Genomic DNA, 15,465 nt, shown 5'->3' on the forward strand with positions numbered 1-15,465 from the left:
ACTGGGGGAGGGGTATGGGGACGCCTGCTAACAGGCGCGGGGTTTCCTTCTGGGATGATGAAATGTTCTAAGATTGACTGCGGTGGTGGGTACACTCACCTGTGAATTTACTAAAATCCACTGAACTTTTTTTTTCTTAGATTCCATATATATGTGTTAGCATACGGTATTTGTTCTTCTCTTTCTGACTTACTTCACTCTGAGTGGGAAGCAGCCGCATAGCACAGGCAGATCAGCTCGGTGCTTTGTGACCGCCTGGAGGGGTGGGATAGGGAGGGTGGGAGGGAGGGAGACACAAGAGGGAGGAGATATGGGGATATATGTATGTGTATAACTGATTCACTTTGTTATAAAGCAGAAACTAACACACCATTGTAAAGCAATTATATTCCAATAAAGATGTTAAAAAAAAATCCACTGAATTGTACACTTTCAATGGGCAAAGTGTATGGTATGTGAATTACATCTCAATCTTTAAAAGAAACAGAGTCTTTTTTTGTTCCTGTGCTGAGAAACTGCAAAGACGCAGGCAGGGTGTTGATACAAGTCACCCTTAAGGACCCTTTGCTTGGCCAGAGCACAATCTCCTGCAAGGGCCACATGTGCTCTGATGACCTCGACCTTGTCATCAGGAACCTGTCCCCGTCTCCACCTTCTCCCGCCACCCCCGGCCCCAGCCTCCAAAACCCCCTACCCGCTGGACTCCTGCAGGGGCCTCCTACCTGCTTCTGCGCCCCTCCCTCCTCCCCCGAGAGAAGCCAGGGTCCCCTTTCAACTATAAACGAGGTCACAGGCTCTGTGCCAAACCTCTCTAAAACTCCCACTGTTCTTCAGGGGGAATCACGCCCCCTCGCCTCGGCCCCTACCCACCGCCCTCCGCCCTGTGCACCCGCCCAGCCGGCGGCCTCGGCCTTCCCCGCTGCTCTGACTTGCCAACCAAGTTCATTCCCAGCTCAGGCATGCCGCTCGGGCGACCCTCTGCCCGGAATGTTCTGGGCAAAGATCCTTAAGCCAACCTCTCATCACCTGGGGCTCAGCTCAGATGTCACCTCAGCAGGCGAGGGCGGAGATGAATTCATAAAACGTCTAGCATTTGATCCTCTTTTTTTAATTAATTTTTATTGGCATATAGTTGATTTACAACATTGTGTTAGTTTCAGGTGTATAGCAAAGTGATTCATTTATACATATACATATACCCACTCTTCTTTAGATTCTTTTCCCAGGACTTCCCTGGTGGCACAGTGGTTAAGAATCCACCTGCCAATGCAGGGAACACGGCTCGATCCCTGGTCCGGAAGGATCCCACATGCCGCGGAGCAACTAAGCCCGTGAGCCACAACTCCCGTGCTCCAGAGCCGCAAGCCACAGCTAATGAGCCCACGTGCTGCAACTACTGAAGCTTGCGTGCCTAGAGCCTGTGCTCCGCAACGAGAAGCCACCGCAATGAGAAGCCCGTGCACCGCAACGAAGAGTAGCCCCTGCTCGCCGCAACTAGAGAAAGCCCACGTGCAGCAACAAAGACCCAACGCAGTCAAAAATAAAGAAAAACTTTAGATTCTTTTCTCATATAGGTTACTACAGAGTATCGGGTAGAGTTCCCTGTGCTACAAAGCAGGTCCTTGTTGATTATCTATTTTATATATAGTAGTGTGTATATGTTAATCCCAATCTCCCAATTTATCCCTCCACCCCGCTTTCCCCTTGGTAACCATAAGTTTCTTTTCTACATCTGTGACTCTATATCTGTTTTGTAAATAAGTTTGTGCATTTGATCTTATTCTAAGAACAGTAAGACTCCTGGACGGGGGGTGGTCTACAACAAAGAGGCAACCGGGTTCGCATTAAAAACAACTGCTTTTAGCACTGTGCGGAAAACTGCTGAGAGGAAAGAGGGATCTGCAGCTCCCCTGGTCCAGGAGGAAGATGGCAGAGACAGGGCTGGGGTGGGGAGAGAGTGACACGGGTGCAAAGGGATTCAGAAGGTCAAAGGGCAGGACTCGGGAGCGGATTGGTTGAGGGGCAATGGAATGCTCGGGATAACTCCTGGGTTCTGGCTCAGACAACAGAATCAGAGAAGGTTCACAGCCCAAAGTGGGAACCACCCAACTGGCCATCAACCGGGGAACGGATTCAGCCACACGATGGGCTACTACCCGGCGATGAAAAGGAAAAAACAGACAGATGCCACGACGTGGACGAACCTCCCTCCCATGACGCTGGGTCAAAGAAGGCCACATCGCAGGTGACCTGCTCACGTGGGTGGTGCAGAAGAGGGGGCTCCATGCAGACAGAACACGGTTAGTGGCTGTCAGGGCTAGAAGTGGGGACGAGGAGGAAATGCAAACAGGCACAAGGTGGTGATGGGAAGAGTCCAGACCGAGGTGGCCGGGCAACTCAGCAGACTTACTGAAAACCACTGGACGGGGCCCTTAAGATGCGTGAGCTTCACGGCTTGTACATCACACCTCGGCAGAGCTGGGTTTTTAATGTAACCACTGGCCAAGAGAGGGAAACCAGCGGGGCCAGCTGTGGGGTCAGAGGGAAGAAGCAAAGCGTCATGGCATCTGCTCCGGACCATGTGAGTCGAGGGGCCTCTGAGCTTTCAGAGGAGATGTCAAGGGAGAGACGAGGTCCAGGCCCCAGACGGGAGGTCGAGCTGGAGGCGTGGCCGTGGTTAGGATGGCGTTGGACAGACGTGGTAACAGGACCTCCCGCCAGCCGGAGGGTCAGGGAGGCCTTGCGGAGCTTGGTTGCTGTGAGACATGAGTAGAGGTGGAGGGATGAGGGAGCGGCGGAGGGATCCCAGGAGAAGGAATCCTGTCTGAATGTGAGACAAACCCAGGCAGGAGGGAGCCCGGGAGGGCCAGGCTGCAGGGGCCAGGCTCGGCCAACCTGGGCTTCCTCGGCCCAAGCCTCCTGTCCTCCATTCGCCCAGTGCCTGGATGTCCAGAGAACATGGCAGAGGGTCCACCCAACCCACCATATTCCCTCTGGAAAGATGCGTCCTTCGCAGTCAACGACAAACCTTCTGGGAGTGGAATTCAGAGGCTGCAATTAACTCCCAGAAGGAGACTCTCACCTCCCGAGGGGCCCAGAGTGATGGACTGAACACGCGCCCAGCCGTGTGCTCCGACGGAGCTTCTCAACGTGACGAGCCACTCCTGCACAGGCCTTCCAGAACCTTCTCTCACGATGCATGCCCACCTCCTGGTCTTTGCAGAGTGAGAGGCCAGCCGTCGGGGCTGGATTCTCAGCTACTGGAGGAGGAGATGGGCTCAAAAACGGATAGGACAGGCAAAGTCCTCCTCATATTCAAAAACCAGGGAAGCCTCAGATATAAAAAGCAAATATGACGGTTGTCTGCGGCAACAGGATAAGGATTTAAAACCCTGAAGGAGGAGGAAGTGAGCCCTCTGTGCTCTTGGAGTTCTGCTTTGATTCTCAGTGATGAGCCAGGGGACCCAAGGCCACTTGGGTGGAGCAACCCTGACAGCCCGACTGGAGGCAAGTGATGGATCGGGGTGGGGTGGGGGGCACTCTGGTCAGCTGGTGTGGGCGTCAGGGCGGGGGAGGCAGGCAAGGCGGGGATGCAGTGGGGATGAAGGATGCGGCGGGGATCGGGGATGCTACGGGCTGCTGCTCTCGGGGAGAAATTTGAGGGAGAGAGGAACGGGTGGACAGAAACAAATTGCGGCTGAGGGCTCAGGAGAGCAGCTGAGATGCTCCTTCCTCAATGAAATAAACTCGAAGACACAGTTATCTAATAAATGGAAGCATCGATTAAAGCAAAAAGGCATCTTCCAGAAGCCTCTGCCAGGTGGGCCAGGCTCCTGCACCTCCGTTAACTGGCTCAGACGGGTCGTGGGGACAGACACGTGGACCGACAGCTTCCCTGCAGCCACTCGGTGCCAACCCCTGGGTGGAGGTGGGCGTGGGGGCGGATGCTGTACACACCCAGGGGGATCCCGTCCGCTTCTGTTTTCCTCTGCGCCGTCCTTGTGACGTGACATTCGGGGAGGCTTGGAAAGGGGACTGGTGCCAGCTCTGTCCCCACTTCCCCGTTTGCTGTGCTCCCAAATAGAAATCACACAAGAGCTATATAGTTCCTATTGATTTTGCCTCGTGTATCTTGCTTAAAAGGCCAAGTTTACCTACGGCTGCCAGAGCTCAACCCCACCGTAAGCGCCTTGTGCCTCTGCGATGCTCCAGCAAAGCACAAGGAAGGCCCTCCTGCCACACTCCAGAGCCCACCCCACCTGTCATCCCCGCGTGGCCTGCACACCCACCCACCCGCCCGGGACTCTGCTCATCGGCGCGTGCGGGGGCCCCCGGGGAGCCTTCCTGGAAGGAGTATCAGTACTGCCAGAGACTCTCCATCCACGGTTCAACACTCCAGGCCCACTGAGATGCAGAAACAGCAATCACGCAGGAGAAGCAGGTCCAGACCCCACCTGGGGAGGTGAACCGGAGCAGGACCCTATGGCCTCTCCCCCCGCCCGCCATGTCCTCTGCCTGCCTTTCGTCTGTTAGCCAAACAATAGGTTTAATCAGAGAGGTGAGAAAATGCAGAAACAAAGGAAAACAGTCAAAGGAGCCCAAATAATAATAGTTCAGCCATTAAGCAAAGTCAAGGACCTTTAGTTCCTCCTCAAGGGCTAGAGATAATATTCTGAGCCATGTCCTTTGAGCTATTTTAGATACGGAAACCCACCAGGTGGAAGAACTTAATTACATGGTGACCAGACTGTAGCTGTGACATAAGCTGCCACAATTCCGAGGACTGGTCTCAAGGAAATGGGAACAAACCCATCCTGGAACTGAACATTAACTGTCCTTAAAACAGTCAAGATGACGCTGATCAGACCACCGCATGACCAATGTCAAGATGACCGTCAGAGCTGACTGTGCTGTTTCTTCCTCCATCTATAAAAGCTCTTGGGGCTTCCCTGGTGGCGCAGTGGTTGAGAATCTGCCTACCAATGCAGGGGACATGAGTTCGAGCCCTGGTCTGGGAGGATCCCACATGCCGCGGAGCAACTAGGCCCGTGAGCCACAACTACTGAGCCTGTGCGTCTGGAGCCTGTGCTCCGCAACAAGAGAGGTCGCGATAGTGAGAGGCCCGCGGACCGCGATGAAGAGTGGCCCCCGCTTGCCACAACTAGAGAAAACCCTTGCACAGAAACGAAGACCCAACACAGCAAAAATAAATAAATTAATTAATAAACTCCTACCCGCAACAGCAAAAAAAAAAGCTCTTGCCCACTGACTGTCGGAGAGGGTAGCTGGCCTGTGGACACCTGCCCTGTCCCACCCAGGTTGCCAGCCTCCGCAATAAAGCAAACTTTCCTTTCCACCAACCTTGCCCCTTTATTGGCTTTAGAGCAGCGAGCGGCTGGACCCCACTTTCGGTTACAGAGGGAACCTCTTCCACCTGGGGCAGAAGAGGGACCTCCACGTGAGCTTCTGGAGAAGCCGTGAGCAGGCACTGGGCTGATGAACCTGCCTCGCAGCTCCACGAATCCTCTGGGCAGGAGTCCAGGCCCGTCTCGAGCCCCCGGCTCCAGGACTCACCCTGGCAAGGGCCTTCCGGCGGGAAGAATGGCCACTGTCCTGAGCGCTCACACCCGCGGGACTGCCAGTCTCAGGCTCCAGGACCTTTCTTTGTGTTGGACAAAGTGAAGAGAAGAGAGGTGGTCCTCAGAAGGTTCTGGAAACAGTTATGCTCCTGGGAGTAGAGACCAAACCCCTGGGAGGATCTTCCTTTCGGGAAGAATTTTGGTAATTCTGGGCCTGCAGAACAGGTGTTTCTCCATCAGCAACTCCCGACAGGTCCCCAAAGCCTGTGGCCTGAGGACAGAGTACCTTCCGGGCCACTCACCGTCAGTTGGCCTGTGACAACCTTCGATGACGTCCCACACCCTGGCCTGGCTGCCCTCGGAGCCTCCCAGCAGCCAGGCTGGCAGACGGCCTCTCTCCCTGTTGTGATGATAAGTGCCCCCTGGGGTGGACTGTTCAGACAGACAGGCTTTGAGCAGGGACAGCCCTCGAGGTCACAGACATTTGTGAGCCCAGCCTGCGAGGCTCACTTCACACCTGCAGGGGAGCCGGGCCCCGGCCTCAGAGACCTTCAGTACCGGCCCCGGGCACACGGGCAACCCATCTGGGGCGACGGGTGCGGAAGGGACACATCATCCCCCCTTCCTCCACCTTCCCATTTGCGTCTGGGGTCTGAAATCGGAGGGGAGTGCTTCTCCAGTCCCCCGAACCCCTCCAGCATCGATAAACAGTAACAGAATTCAGGGGCTCAAAGGGTTAAACCCTGCAGCGTGAGGACAGGTCCATGCCGGGCTGGCGGGGGTCACCCAGGTCCCCACCAGGGAGGGTCTTTGGACGAGCAGTGCAGCACCCAGGGGCCGAGAAGAGGTGAAGCCAGATGACCCCAAATAATGAAAGCCACCCCCAAAAGCACCCAAAGTGGAAAATAGGCACAACTAAGGCCATAAACATCCTTCTCGTACACCCCAGAGAAACTGAATCCTCCAGGGGAAAACTCCCAACCTTCATTCCCGGAAGTGGTACTGGCAGGGACAAAACTCCAGACATTTTGCATGAATATACTCAAACCTGGACAGACGTGAACACGGGGCCCTTCTCTCTTCTCTCCTCTGACTGGGCAAGGGTTGAGGAGACAAAAGGAGACCCCCCCCAGGAAGGGCTGCTTGCTCACTGGGGGTGCTCCGAGGGCTGGGGGTGTCCATGCACGAGAACGGGACAGCTCCCTGCACCAGAAAACTCTCCGAAGAAAGAGCTTGGACCTCCTAAAAAGACTCAACACTCCCCACACCTGGGCCTTTGTGTCTAAAAGAGCCAAGAGACAGACCCCCAAGCCTGACTCACTCTCGTGACCACAACAAAGAATAGCAAGTCACTGAAAAACCACAGGAACAGGTCAGGAGAAACAGTAAAGAAATAACAGAGACGTTACGGGGAAAGAAACGGCGAAAAGGAAGAAGGACGGCATGCAAAACTCAGACACCTGGTTCATCTGTTCTGGATGAAAATATACCCCGATTAGGAAGAAGAAAGATCTCAGTAATTCATGCTAAGGAGGAAAATAAGAAGTCGTGAAACCAACTCTACAAACAAATAACTCAAAAGAATAATCTTCCAAAACAGCGAGCACAGGGCTATGAAAACAAATGGGAAGGCAAAACAACAGGACGGTGATAAATCAGAAGGCACAGGACAGAATGGACGCACCTGAAGATACCGTAAAGAAAGAACAAACAGGGAAAACGCCAGGTGATCAAAGCAATCAGAGAAAAGAGGACAGAACCAGAGAAGGAAGAGCCCATATGAGAGCAACCGTGTCCCCACTCTGGAGAACAGCATGGAGGTTCCTGAAAAAACTGAAAACAGAGTTACCAGATGATCCTACAATCCCACTCCTGGGCATATACGCTGAGAAAACCATAATTCAAAAAGATACATGTATCCCAACGTTCATTGCAGCACTATTTACAACAGTCATGACATGGAAGCAACATAAGTGTCCATTGACAGATGAATGGATAAAGAAGATTTGAGGGGCTTCCCTGGTGGCGCAGTGGTTGAGAGTCCACCGCCTGCCGATGCAGGGGACATGGGTTCATGCCCCGGTCCGGGAAGATCCCACATGCCGTGGAGCGGCTGGGCCCGTGAGCCGTGGCTGCTGAGCCTGCACGTCCAGAGCCTGTGCTCCGCAATGGGAGAGGCCACAACAGTGAGAGGCCCGCGTACCGCAAAAAAAAAAAGAAGATTTGGTACACACACACACACACACACACACACACACACACACACACACAGGAATACTACTCAGCCATAAAAGAGAACGAAATAATGTCATTTGCAGCAATATGGATGGACCTAGAGATTATCATACTAATTGAAGTAAGTCAGACAGAGAAAGACAAATATATCGCTTATATGTGGAATCTAAAATATGACACAAATGAACTTATTTATAAAACAGGAAGAGACTCACAGACATAGAAAACATATGGTTACCCAAGGGGAAAGGGGGGGGAGGGATAAATTAGAAGTTTGGCATTAACAGATACATATCACTATATATAAAATAGATAAACAAGAACCTACTGTATAGCACAGGGAACTATGCTCAATATCTCATAATAACCTATAATGGAAAAGAATTTGAAAAAGAATAGATATATATGCATATGTATAACTGAATCACTTTGCTGTACACGTGACACTAACACAACACTGTAAATCAACTATACTTCAATTTAAGAAAAGAGCAATTTTGTCTCTGAAACAGAGAACGCTTCCCCCAGAGGGGAGGAGAGAAAAGGAAAAATCTGCGAAGCAGAGTGCACAAGCAGCATCTGCAGATCAGAAGCTTTTCCAGGAAACACAGAACGGCCAGCACCAAACACTTCCTGGTCTAGTAACTAAAACTGATTCTTTAGGAATCCAGTAAAGAAAAACACCAAGTCCCCGACAAGGCGTGTCCAAAGCGAGTTCAGGGCAAGCGGACCACGGAACAACATCCCTGCAGATCTGGGGCAACGTGGGGCGGGAACTGACTCAGAGATCCCACAGGAAAACCGCACGCAAGCCGACGGTTTCAAGCACATCGCTGACGCTTGTTATTTGCAGATTCCGTATCTGGGAACTTGCCTACTTGCTGAAATTTACTGGGAACCTCAAATCAATTCTTGTGGCACCTCTGTGACCGCTTACAGACAAAGCACAGACGTGCCCGTTCCCAGCTGAGTTTGAACAGAGGACCTGCTGCCTTCTGTGTCAGCTGTGATCTTGTAAACAAGTGTCCTTATCCTAGTCTATTCAGTGCTCCGTGTTTGCATTTCTGTGCTCTCTGTTGCTGATTTTGCTGTTTAAAGTGGTCCCTGGGTACAATGCTGAAGTGGGGTCTGGTGTCCATAGGTGAAAAGGCTGTGACGTGCCTCTGGGAGAAATCACGTGTCAGCTGAGCTGCATCCAGGCGTGAGTTACAGGCTGCTGGCCGTGAGCTCGGTGTTAATAACGAGCCAGCTCTATGTATTAAGTAACATTCTTCACACAGAAACACACCTACAACAAGGCTGCATACTGATCCGCAGATGAAGATGCAACCAGAGGCTCGCAGGATCCTCACCTGTGTGCCACCTGCGGATGACGGCCCAGGCCTCCCTGGATCAAGGAGACGTCAAAGAGCATCCCGACCGCCAGTGATGAGATCAGTGGGCCGTTCACTGCGGAAGCACTGCCCCCAGGACCTCTTCCTGAAAAAACCCTGGACAGTCAACTCCATCCACTTAAGAGGTGGAATGAAATGAAGAGCTGTGACGAGAAGGCCACTGTCCACCCAGCAATGAGCAGTGACCCTGGAAGAGGGCCTGAGGGATGCCGGGGCTCTGAGAGCTGCAGCAGGATGCGCGTTACATTGGGTGGACAGTGGCCACGTGCAGAGAGCTCGACACCAACAAGAGTCGGGGGGTGGGGAGGAGAGGCTGCGCGTGTACACGTGCGTGTGTGTGCATGTGTGTGCACGTGCAAACAGCTGCCTGTTCTCCACACACTGTGACCTTTTCCTTCCCAGGTTCAGAGCTAAACTACATTCCTCAGCCCCCTCTGTGGTCAGGTGCTTGAGGTCAGGTGCAGCCTGTGGAGGACGTGAGGGAAGGTGGGAGGAGAGACGTGGTCCATGGGTTATCTCTTTTCCCTGCCTCACCCTCTGAGCAGATACAGGAGACCCGGGAGAGAACTCCAGAGGCCAGGGCGTGTCCCCACTACCTGGCTGGAGGAGCCTGAGTCCCTGAATGGCTGCATGGATCAGAACTGCCACCGCCACCTCTTCATTCCTGCCAATCCCCAGTGGACCGAGAAATAAAGCATCTATGGGTCAAGTGCCTGAGATCTGGAGGTCTGTTTAGCACAGCTATCAGCTTAATCCACCCCAAACAATACAAGGAGAGAACACTAAGTGTCTTACAGCAATAAAAAAGGAGGCAAAAAGCTGTAATCAAAAATGACAAGTAAAGATTTCAGCCTTCCAGTGTTTTGTAATTGTTTCTTTTAAGTTTACAGATTCATTTGGAAACAGTCTCCCTTATGGCAAAAAATAAAATAAAATAAAATAACTAAAGTTCAGCATTTCCTTCACGGACTTTTTCTCCTTTTAGAGTCAAATGAAATCATCATAATGATGTTGATTTATTAACAGCGTGTGTACTTTGAGGCTTACCCACGTATTTCTATCCGTACACGGCCACCCGTTACCTGTAACCCTTTAGAGAGACACGTCTGAAATGTTCATTAAATGTTACTGACAACCACTTCTGGCACTGGCATCTGTGCTTTTCCATATGACGAAGTTTTTATAATAATCTTGTTAACTTTTATAAGAGATGTTAAATGACATGGAAGAGAGAAGAGCTGGGACTTCCCTGGCGGTCCAGTGGTTGGGACCTTCCACTGCAGGGGGATGTGGGTTCGATCCCTGGTCAGGGAGCTAGGATCCCACATGCCTCTGGGCCAAACAACCGAAACACAGAACACAAGCAATATTGTAACAAATTCAATAAAGACTTTAAAAAAAATGGTCCACTTCAAAAAAAATAAAAATCTTAAAAAAAAAAAAAGGAAGAGCTGAATGCCAGGACAGCCACTTTGCTGGATTCATTCTGGGGTTCAGGTCGCCCTGAGCTCTCCCTAGAAGGTAGGGCAGTCTGGCCTCACTCTTAGATGACCGGTGTCAGCAGCACAGCACCCTCAGCCCACATAGAGCCCCTCCCCAGAGAGCAGGGCCAGGGGAGACCACGAGCAGAGGTCTCCTGGGAGAGCAGAGACCCCACCCCCGAGGCACCAAACCTACTCATTAGACCCCCGGGGCACCAGGAGATGAGGTCCCGGGTCAGAGGCCACGTGATGTACCTGCACCAAATGGCCAGGTGGTGGCGCAGTGAGCCTCCCCCCCCCCACCCGCGGCCAAGTCCCTCTGATCCCAAGCGCGGCCCCTTCCCCATCAGGGCCTTCAAGTACAAAGGCTGGACATGGCACACCCGACCCCCCTTCCAGAGCGCCCCAGAGGCCGTCTACATCCGAGAGACAAGAATTCCCAGCCAGAGGTGCCCACTCAGCCTGACTGTGGGTCTGCCATCTGCCGGCCTCCAGAAAGCCCTCCTGGGTGCCCCGACCCACCTCAGCCTCCCCGCTGGCCCAGACGCCGTACCCAGTAGCCAGACCCTGGACAGTGTCCTCGGGGCGTTCAAGTCCAGCCCAGCCCAGCCCAATGGGTCCCCCGCCACACTGTACCCCACTGCCAGGTGCACCCCCTCCAGGCTTCCGCGTGCGTCCCTGTCACCTGCCATCCCTGCGCCCGAGGGAAACCCTCCTCCATCTTCTGAGGCCCCGCTGAAATGGAACCACGGCCGGGAAGACCCCTCTCCTGCACCCCCAGGTACCTCACGCACGTTCACCCCAGAACGACGGTCTTCCTCGTGGGCGATACTGCAAACAGCATTGGGCCTGGGCCTCCAGGGACAGCTAGGACGTGGCCAACAGGCAGCGCGGGGAAGGGCACACCGGACACAGCTTGCACACCCCAGGAAGTGGGGAGCACAGAGCGGCAGGGGAAGAGGCAGGGCCCTCCTGAGTGCTGGCAGCCCGCCTGCTAAGGCGCCCACCGTGCGCGTTGCTGCTGCAAGGCTGGTCTCTGTGCCCCCGAGGCTTGGCCTCCGGCCCTGCAGGCAGCAGGTGCTGCTGGCAGTGCACGAAGAGGACGGAGCGGGAGGTGGTCGGGACCACCAGGAGGGGCGGGGGGCTCGGCGGGGAGGGGGCAGGAGCCCAACGCGTGGGCCACAGGGACCGGCCGGGCAGAGGGGCCCCGAGGCATCTGGAGCTCAGGTCACGCCTGACGCTGACCCGGGCGCAGGCTCACCGTCTGCTGCAGGTCCTCGATGACAATTCGCAGCACCAGTGTGTTGCCCTGGCTCTCCTCCGTCCTGGCGCCGCCCGGCTTCTCCGCTGTGGCCCGGATGGTGTCATAGATGGTCTCTTCCTTGGAGCTGTCTGAGTCCGATTCCTCCGAAGAGTCGGAGAAGCTCTGGGCCATCTCGTCCTCGCTGGATGTCGGGCTGCGCGGCATGGCTGTTTGTGTCTACACGGAGGGGGAGAAGGAAAACAAACTTTGGGGGAAATTGAAGAAAGAACCCGGGGGCATCTGAGTGAGGCAGGCTCCCACGTTTGTGGACGTGATCACAGGCAGAGTGACCCGTTGTCCAGCGCTCGAGCCAGGAGGCCGCCAGGACCCAGTGGGGGCCCCGTGAGCCCTGTCTGCCCCGGTGCTTGGAAAGCCAGCATTTAAAAGGAGCCCTAACTCTCTGTGGCCATGACCACAGCCTACGGGGATTAACCAAAGGGGCAGTGGGGCAGTTTGAAACGTTCCGAGGTAAGAGAAAAAGCTCCCTTTGTTTTTCCTGGAGGACAGAGCAGCAGGAAGGGAAGAGATGCAGGCTTCAGGTCAGAAGGGTGCTGAGCTCCTGCTATGATAACGCCCTCTGCTTCAAACACAGCAATGATAGGTATCGTGTAAAAACAGACCCAGCCCGCAGGGCCAGGCTCAGAAATGAGATAATCTCCAGGCCCAGGAGTGCAGCAGAATCCAAAGTCGTGGGCAGGCTGACGGGGGAGGCTCGGGAGTCCCCAAGAGCCCGTGGAGGCTGGGAGGGCAGCTTCCTTACCATCAAGCGCAATGAAAGTTCAAAGATCCCCATCAAGGACCCGGGTCAGGAGGCCAACTGCCAGCTTGGACCACGGCTGTTAGCAGGACAGAACTGGGGAGCAGGCAGCCCACGGGCACACCCCCAGCTCTATGGGCAGGGGTCCAGAAAGGTTCGGATAAAAGCCAGTGCGACCCGGGGGTGCTGGTGGGGAACAAACGTGCCAAACCAGCAGTTGCACTTCTGCGTGACTCTGTAAAGGAGGTCAAAGGCCAAGGTCACGTGCACAGGAAAGATGTCCAAGACTGTTCCCTGCAAAACCAGGGTGTCCTGGGTGACCCGGCTCACAGGCTGTCTTCCTCCCACGGACTGCACAGCTGTGAGCAGGCTTGAACCCCAGCTACACACACAGGACCCCAAATGTGGTCCTGAGAAAGGAAATCGGTCTGCAGGACCATTCAGACACGGTGTCCTTGTTCGCAAAGGTGGGAAAGATGCAGACTCGTCTACTGACTGTGAGTGTGATGTGAGTGACGGGGCAGAGGCACCGATGGGAAACACGAGGTCCTAAAGCCGGGAGGGGCAGAAAGGGGTTCACAGGGCCTGTGACGCCACTTGTAACGTTCGGTTCCAGCCAACAGGACAGAATGCCAAACTTCGACAAACCTGGGGACACAGATGTTTGCTACATTATTCCTTGTGCTTTCCTTTCAGTGTTGGAAATATTTCACAGCAGAAGGAGAGGATGGGGGAGGGAGGAAGGAGGGAGAAAAGCAGGAGGGAGGGGGGAGGGGGAGGGAGGAACACGGTCACCTGCCCGTCTGCCTCAGGTGCTGGGGTGCATGGCCCCTACACTGTTTCATTTTGGGGGGAGCCTCAGAAAAGTCCCAGGTAGGACAAAGCTCGGCCACCGCCAACTCAGTGTCCAGTCTGGGAAGGCTGACGCCCACCGTTTATTTCCAGAGTGCGTTGAAGGACAGCAAACACCCCGGGAAGTGTTTCTCTGCTCGTCCACCAGGTCCCTGGACATTTGCAGCAACTGACCAGACACACAAAGCCCGGCAAAGTGCGGGAGCCCCTTTAGAAACGCACCCTCACCCAGGGAAAGGCAAGACCGTGACTAGGTCAGGGGCTCCCTTCCAGCCACGAGGATCTGGACCATCCTTGGGCAAGGGGCCGGGATAGTGTGGCCCCCAGATGCTGTTCTGTTTGGCCTGCAGAGGGTTTAGAATGTGTCCTAACCCAGAGGCTTCACATGAAAACACAGATTTCTGGCTCACCGTGACCCTCGGGAGAATCTGGCGTTGCTGGGGGTGGCCACACAGCGCTCGGGGCAGGAGCCAGCTGCGGCGACCTCCCTGGCCAGCCCGCCCTCCCCCCCAGGTCCTCCCGGAACCAAGAGGCTCCATGCTGCCAGATGTCCCTCCTGCCCGGCTCTCTCCCCGGCCCACGGGCCGTGAGTCTGTGCACCTGACGACCGATCCGCCCAATCCCCCAGGCTGGCCTTCTCCTCTGTCTTCTGCCTTCAAACCACCCGTGAGGGGTCCCCAGCTAAACATCTCAAACAGCAGATCATCCAAATCATCCAGAGAGATCTGACTTCTTAAATTAAAATTTCCAGAATTCACCCGTGTCGTTCTGCATTAAAATTTCAGGGCACCTGGGAATTCCTGCGTTCACTGCCAAATGCCTTTGTCATTTCAGCTTCATGTTTTCCCAACCGTACAAGTGCAAGACGTGGAGAGGGCGGGGAGGGCTGTGGCCAAGGGCAGGGTCTGGATACTCCCGGTTCTACCTCAGGAACATCCCAGACAGCCTGGCGGCACCTTCTACTAACACGTTCACTCCTGCATTCGCTCGTTCACCATTTATACAGGAAAAAAGTAAGTGCCTGGCATAATTACATGCTACATACACACTATGTAATACAGTTACAATTATAATATAGAAATAATTGTATATTATTATATTACACATAATTATATGTGTGTAATTATCATAATATATTATAATGTAATATAAATGTAAATTGTGTATTATACAGTTGGGTATACATAATTATTTCCAACTAGGTTTCCAGGTTTCTATGAAGCATATCCTCTAGAAGAGGGGTTCTTCATCCTGGCTGCACAGGGAAGTTACCTGGGATCTTTAAAAACAAAAACAAAACCAGTGGTGCCAGAAGGTCTGATTCAATTGGTCTGGGTGAGGCCCCAATATCGACATTATCTTTAGACGCCCGCCAGCTGAATGCAATGAGTGAGAGCTCCAGGTCGCCTGGAGCCGAGTCCGTGCCTGTAACTGTGAATCACTAGGCATCAGCACAGAGAGACACAGAGGGATGAGCCCCGCCTCCTCCTGGGGGGTGAGGGGCCACGTCAGTGGTGGATGGGACGGGCGCGGGTGTCGGGTCCAGGATCTCCGGACTTCGGTGGCTTCTTTCTGTCCTGATGGGTGGAAGTTAGTACAGAGTAGCTTCTGCCCCAGGAAGAGCTGCTTCTTCCCCTCCTGACCCCATGTCTGTGCTGCTTCAGAACCCAACAGGGACCAGCAGAAAACAGGCAGAGGGATAATGGGACGGGACATCACATCACAGGTGGGGATCCGTACCAAATGAGGAGGGATCACGGTCAGGTCCGTGGGAGGCCAGGCACGGGCAGGGGCAGGGGCGACTGCTGGTGGGGTAGGGTTAGGGTTGGGGTAGGGTTAGGGTTGGGGTAGGGTTAGGGTTGGG

At 54.1% G+C, this 15,465-nt stretch overlaps 1 protein-coding gene across 1 annotated transcript in view; it reads right to left on the reverse strand.

The window, feature by feature from the left end:
* SHANK2 (SH3 and multiple ankyrin repeat domains 2) overlaps positions 1 to 15,465 on the reverse strand; it is a gene marked incomplete at its 3' end in the record, with an annotated part of 537,007 nt that overhangs the window by 462,796 nt on the left and 58,746 nt on the right. Inside the window, exon 2 of the mRNA XM_082660603.1 lies at positions 11,951 to 12,169. Within this exon, the coding sequence (XP_082516729.1) occupies positions 11,951 to 12,157 (207 nt within the window). The 5' untranslated portion in view covers positions 12,158 to 12,169. The remainder of the gene's footprint in view (positions 1 to 11,950; positions 12,170 to 15,465) is intronic.

The sequence above is a fragment of the Grampus griseus genome (assembly GCF_964374135.1).
Source record: "Grampus griseus genome assembly, chromosome: 8".
Lineage (NCBI taxonomy): Eukaryota > Metazoa > Chordata > Mammalia > Artiodactyla > Delphinidae > Grampus > Grampus griseus.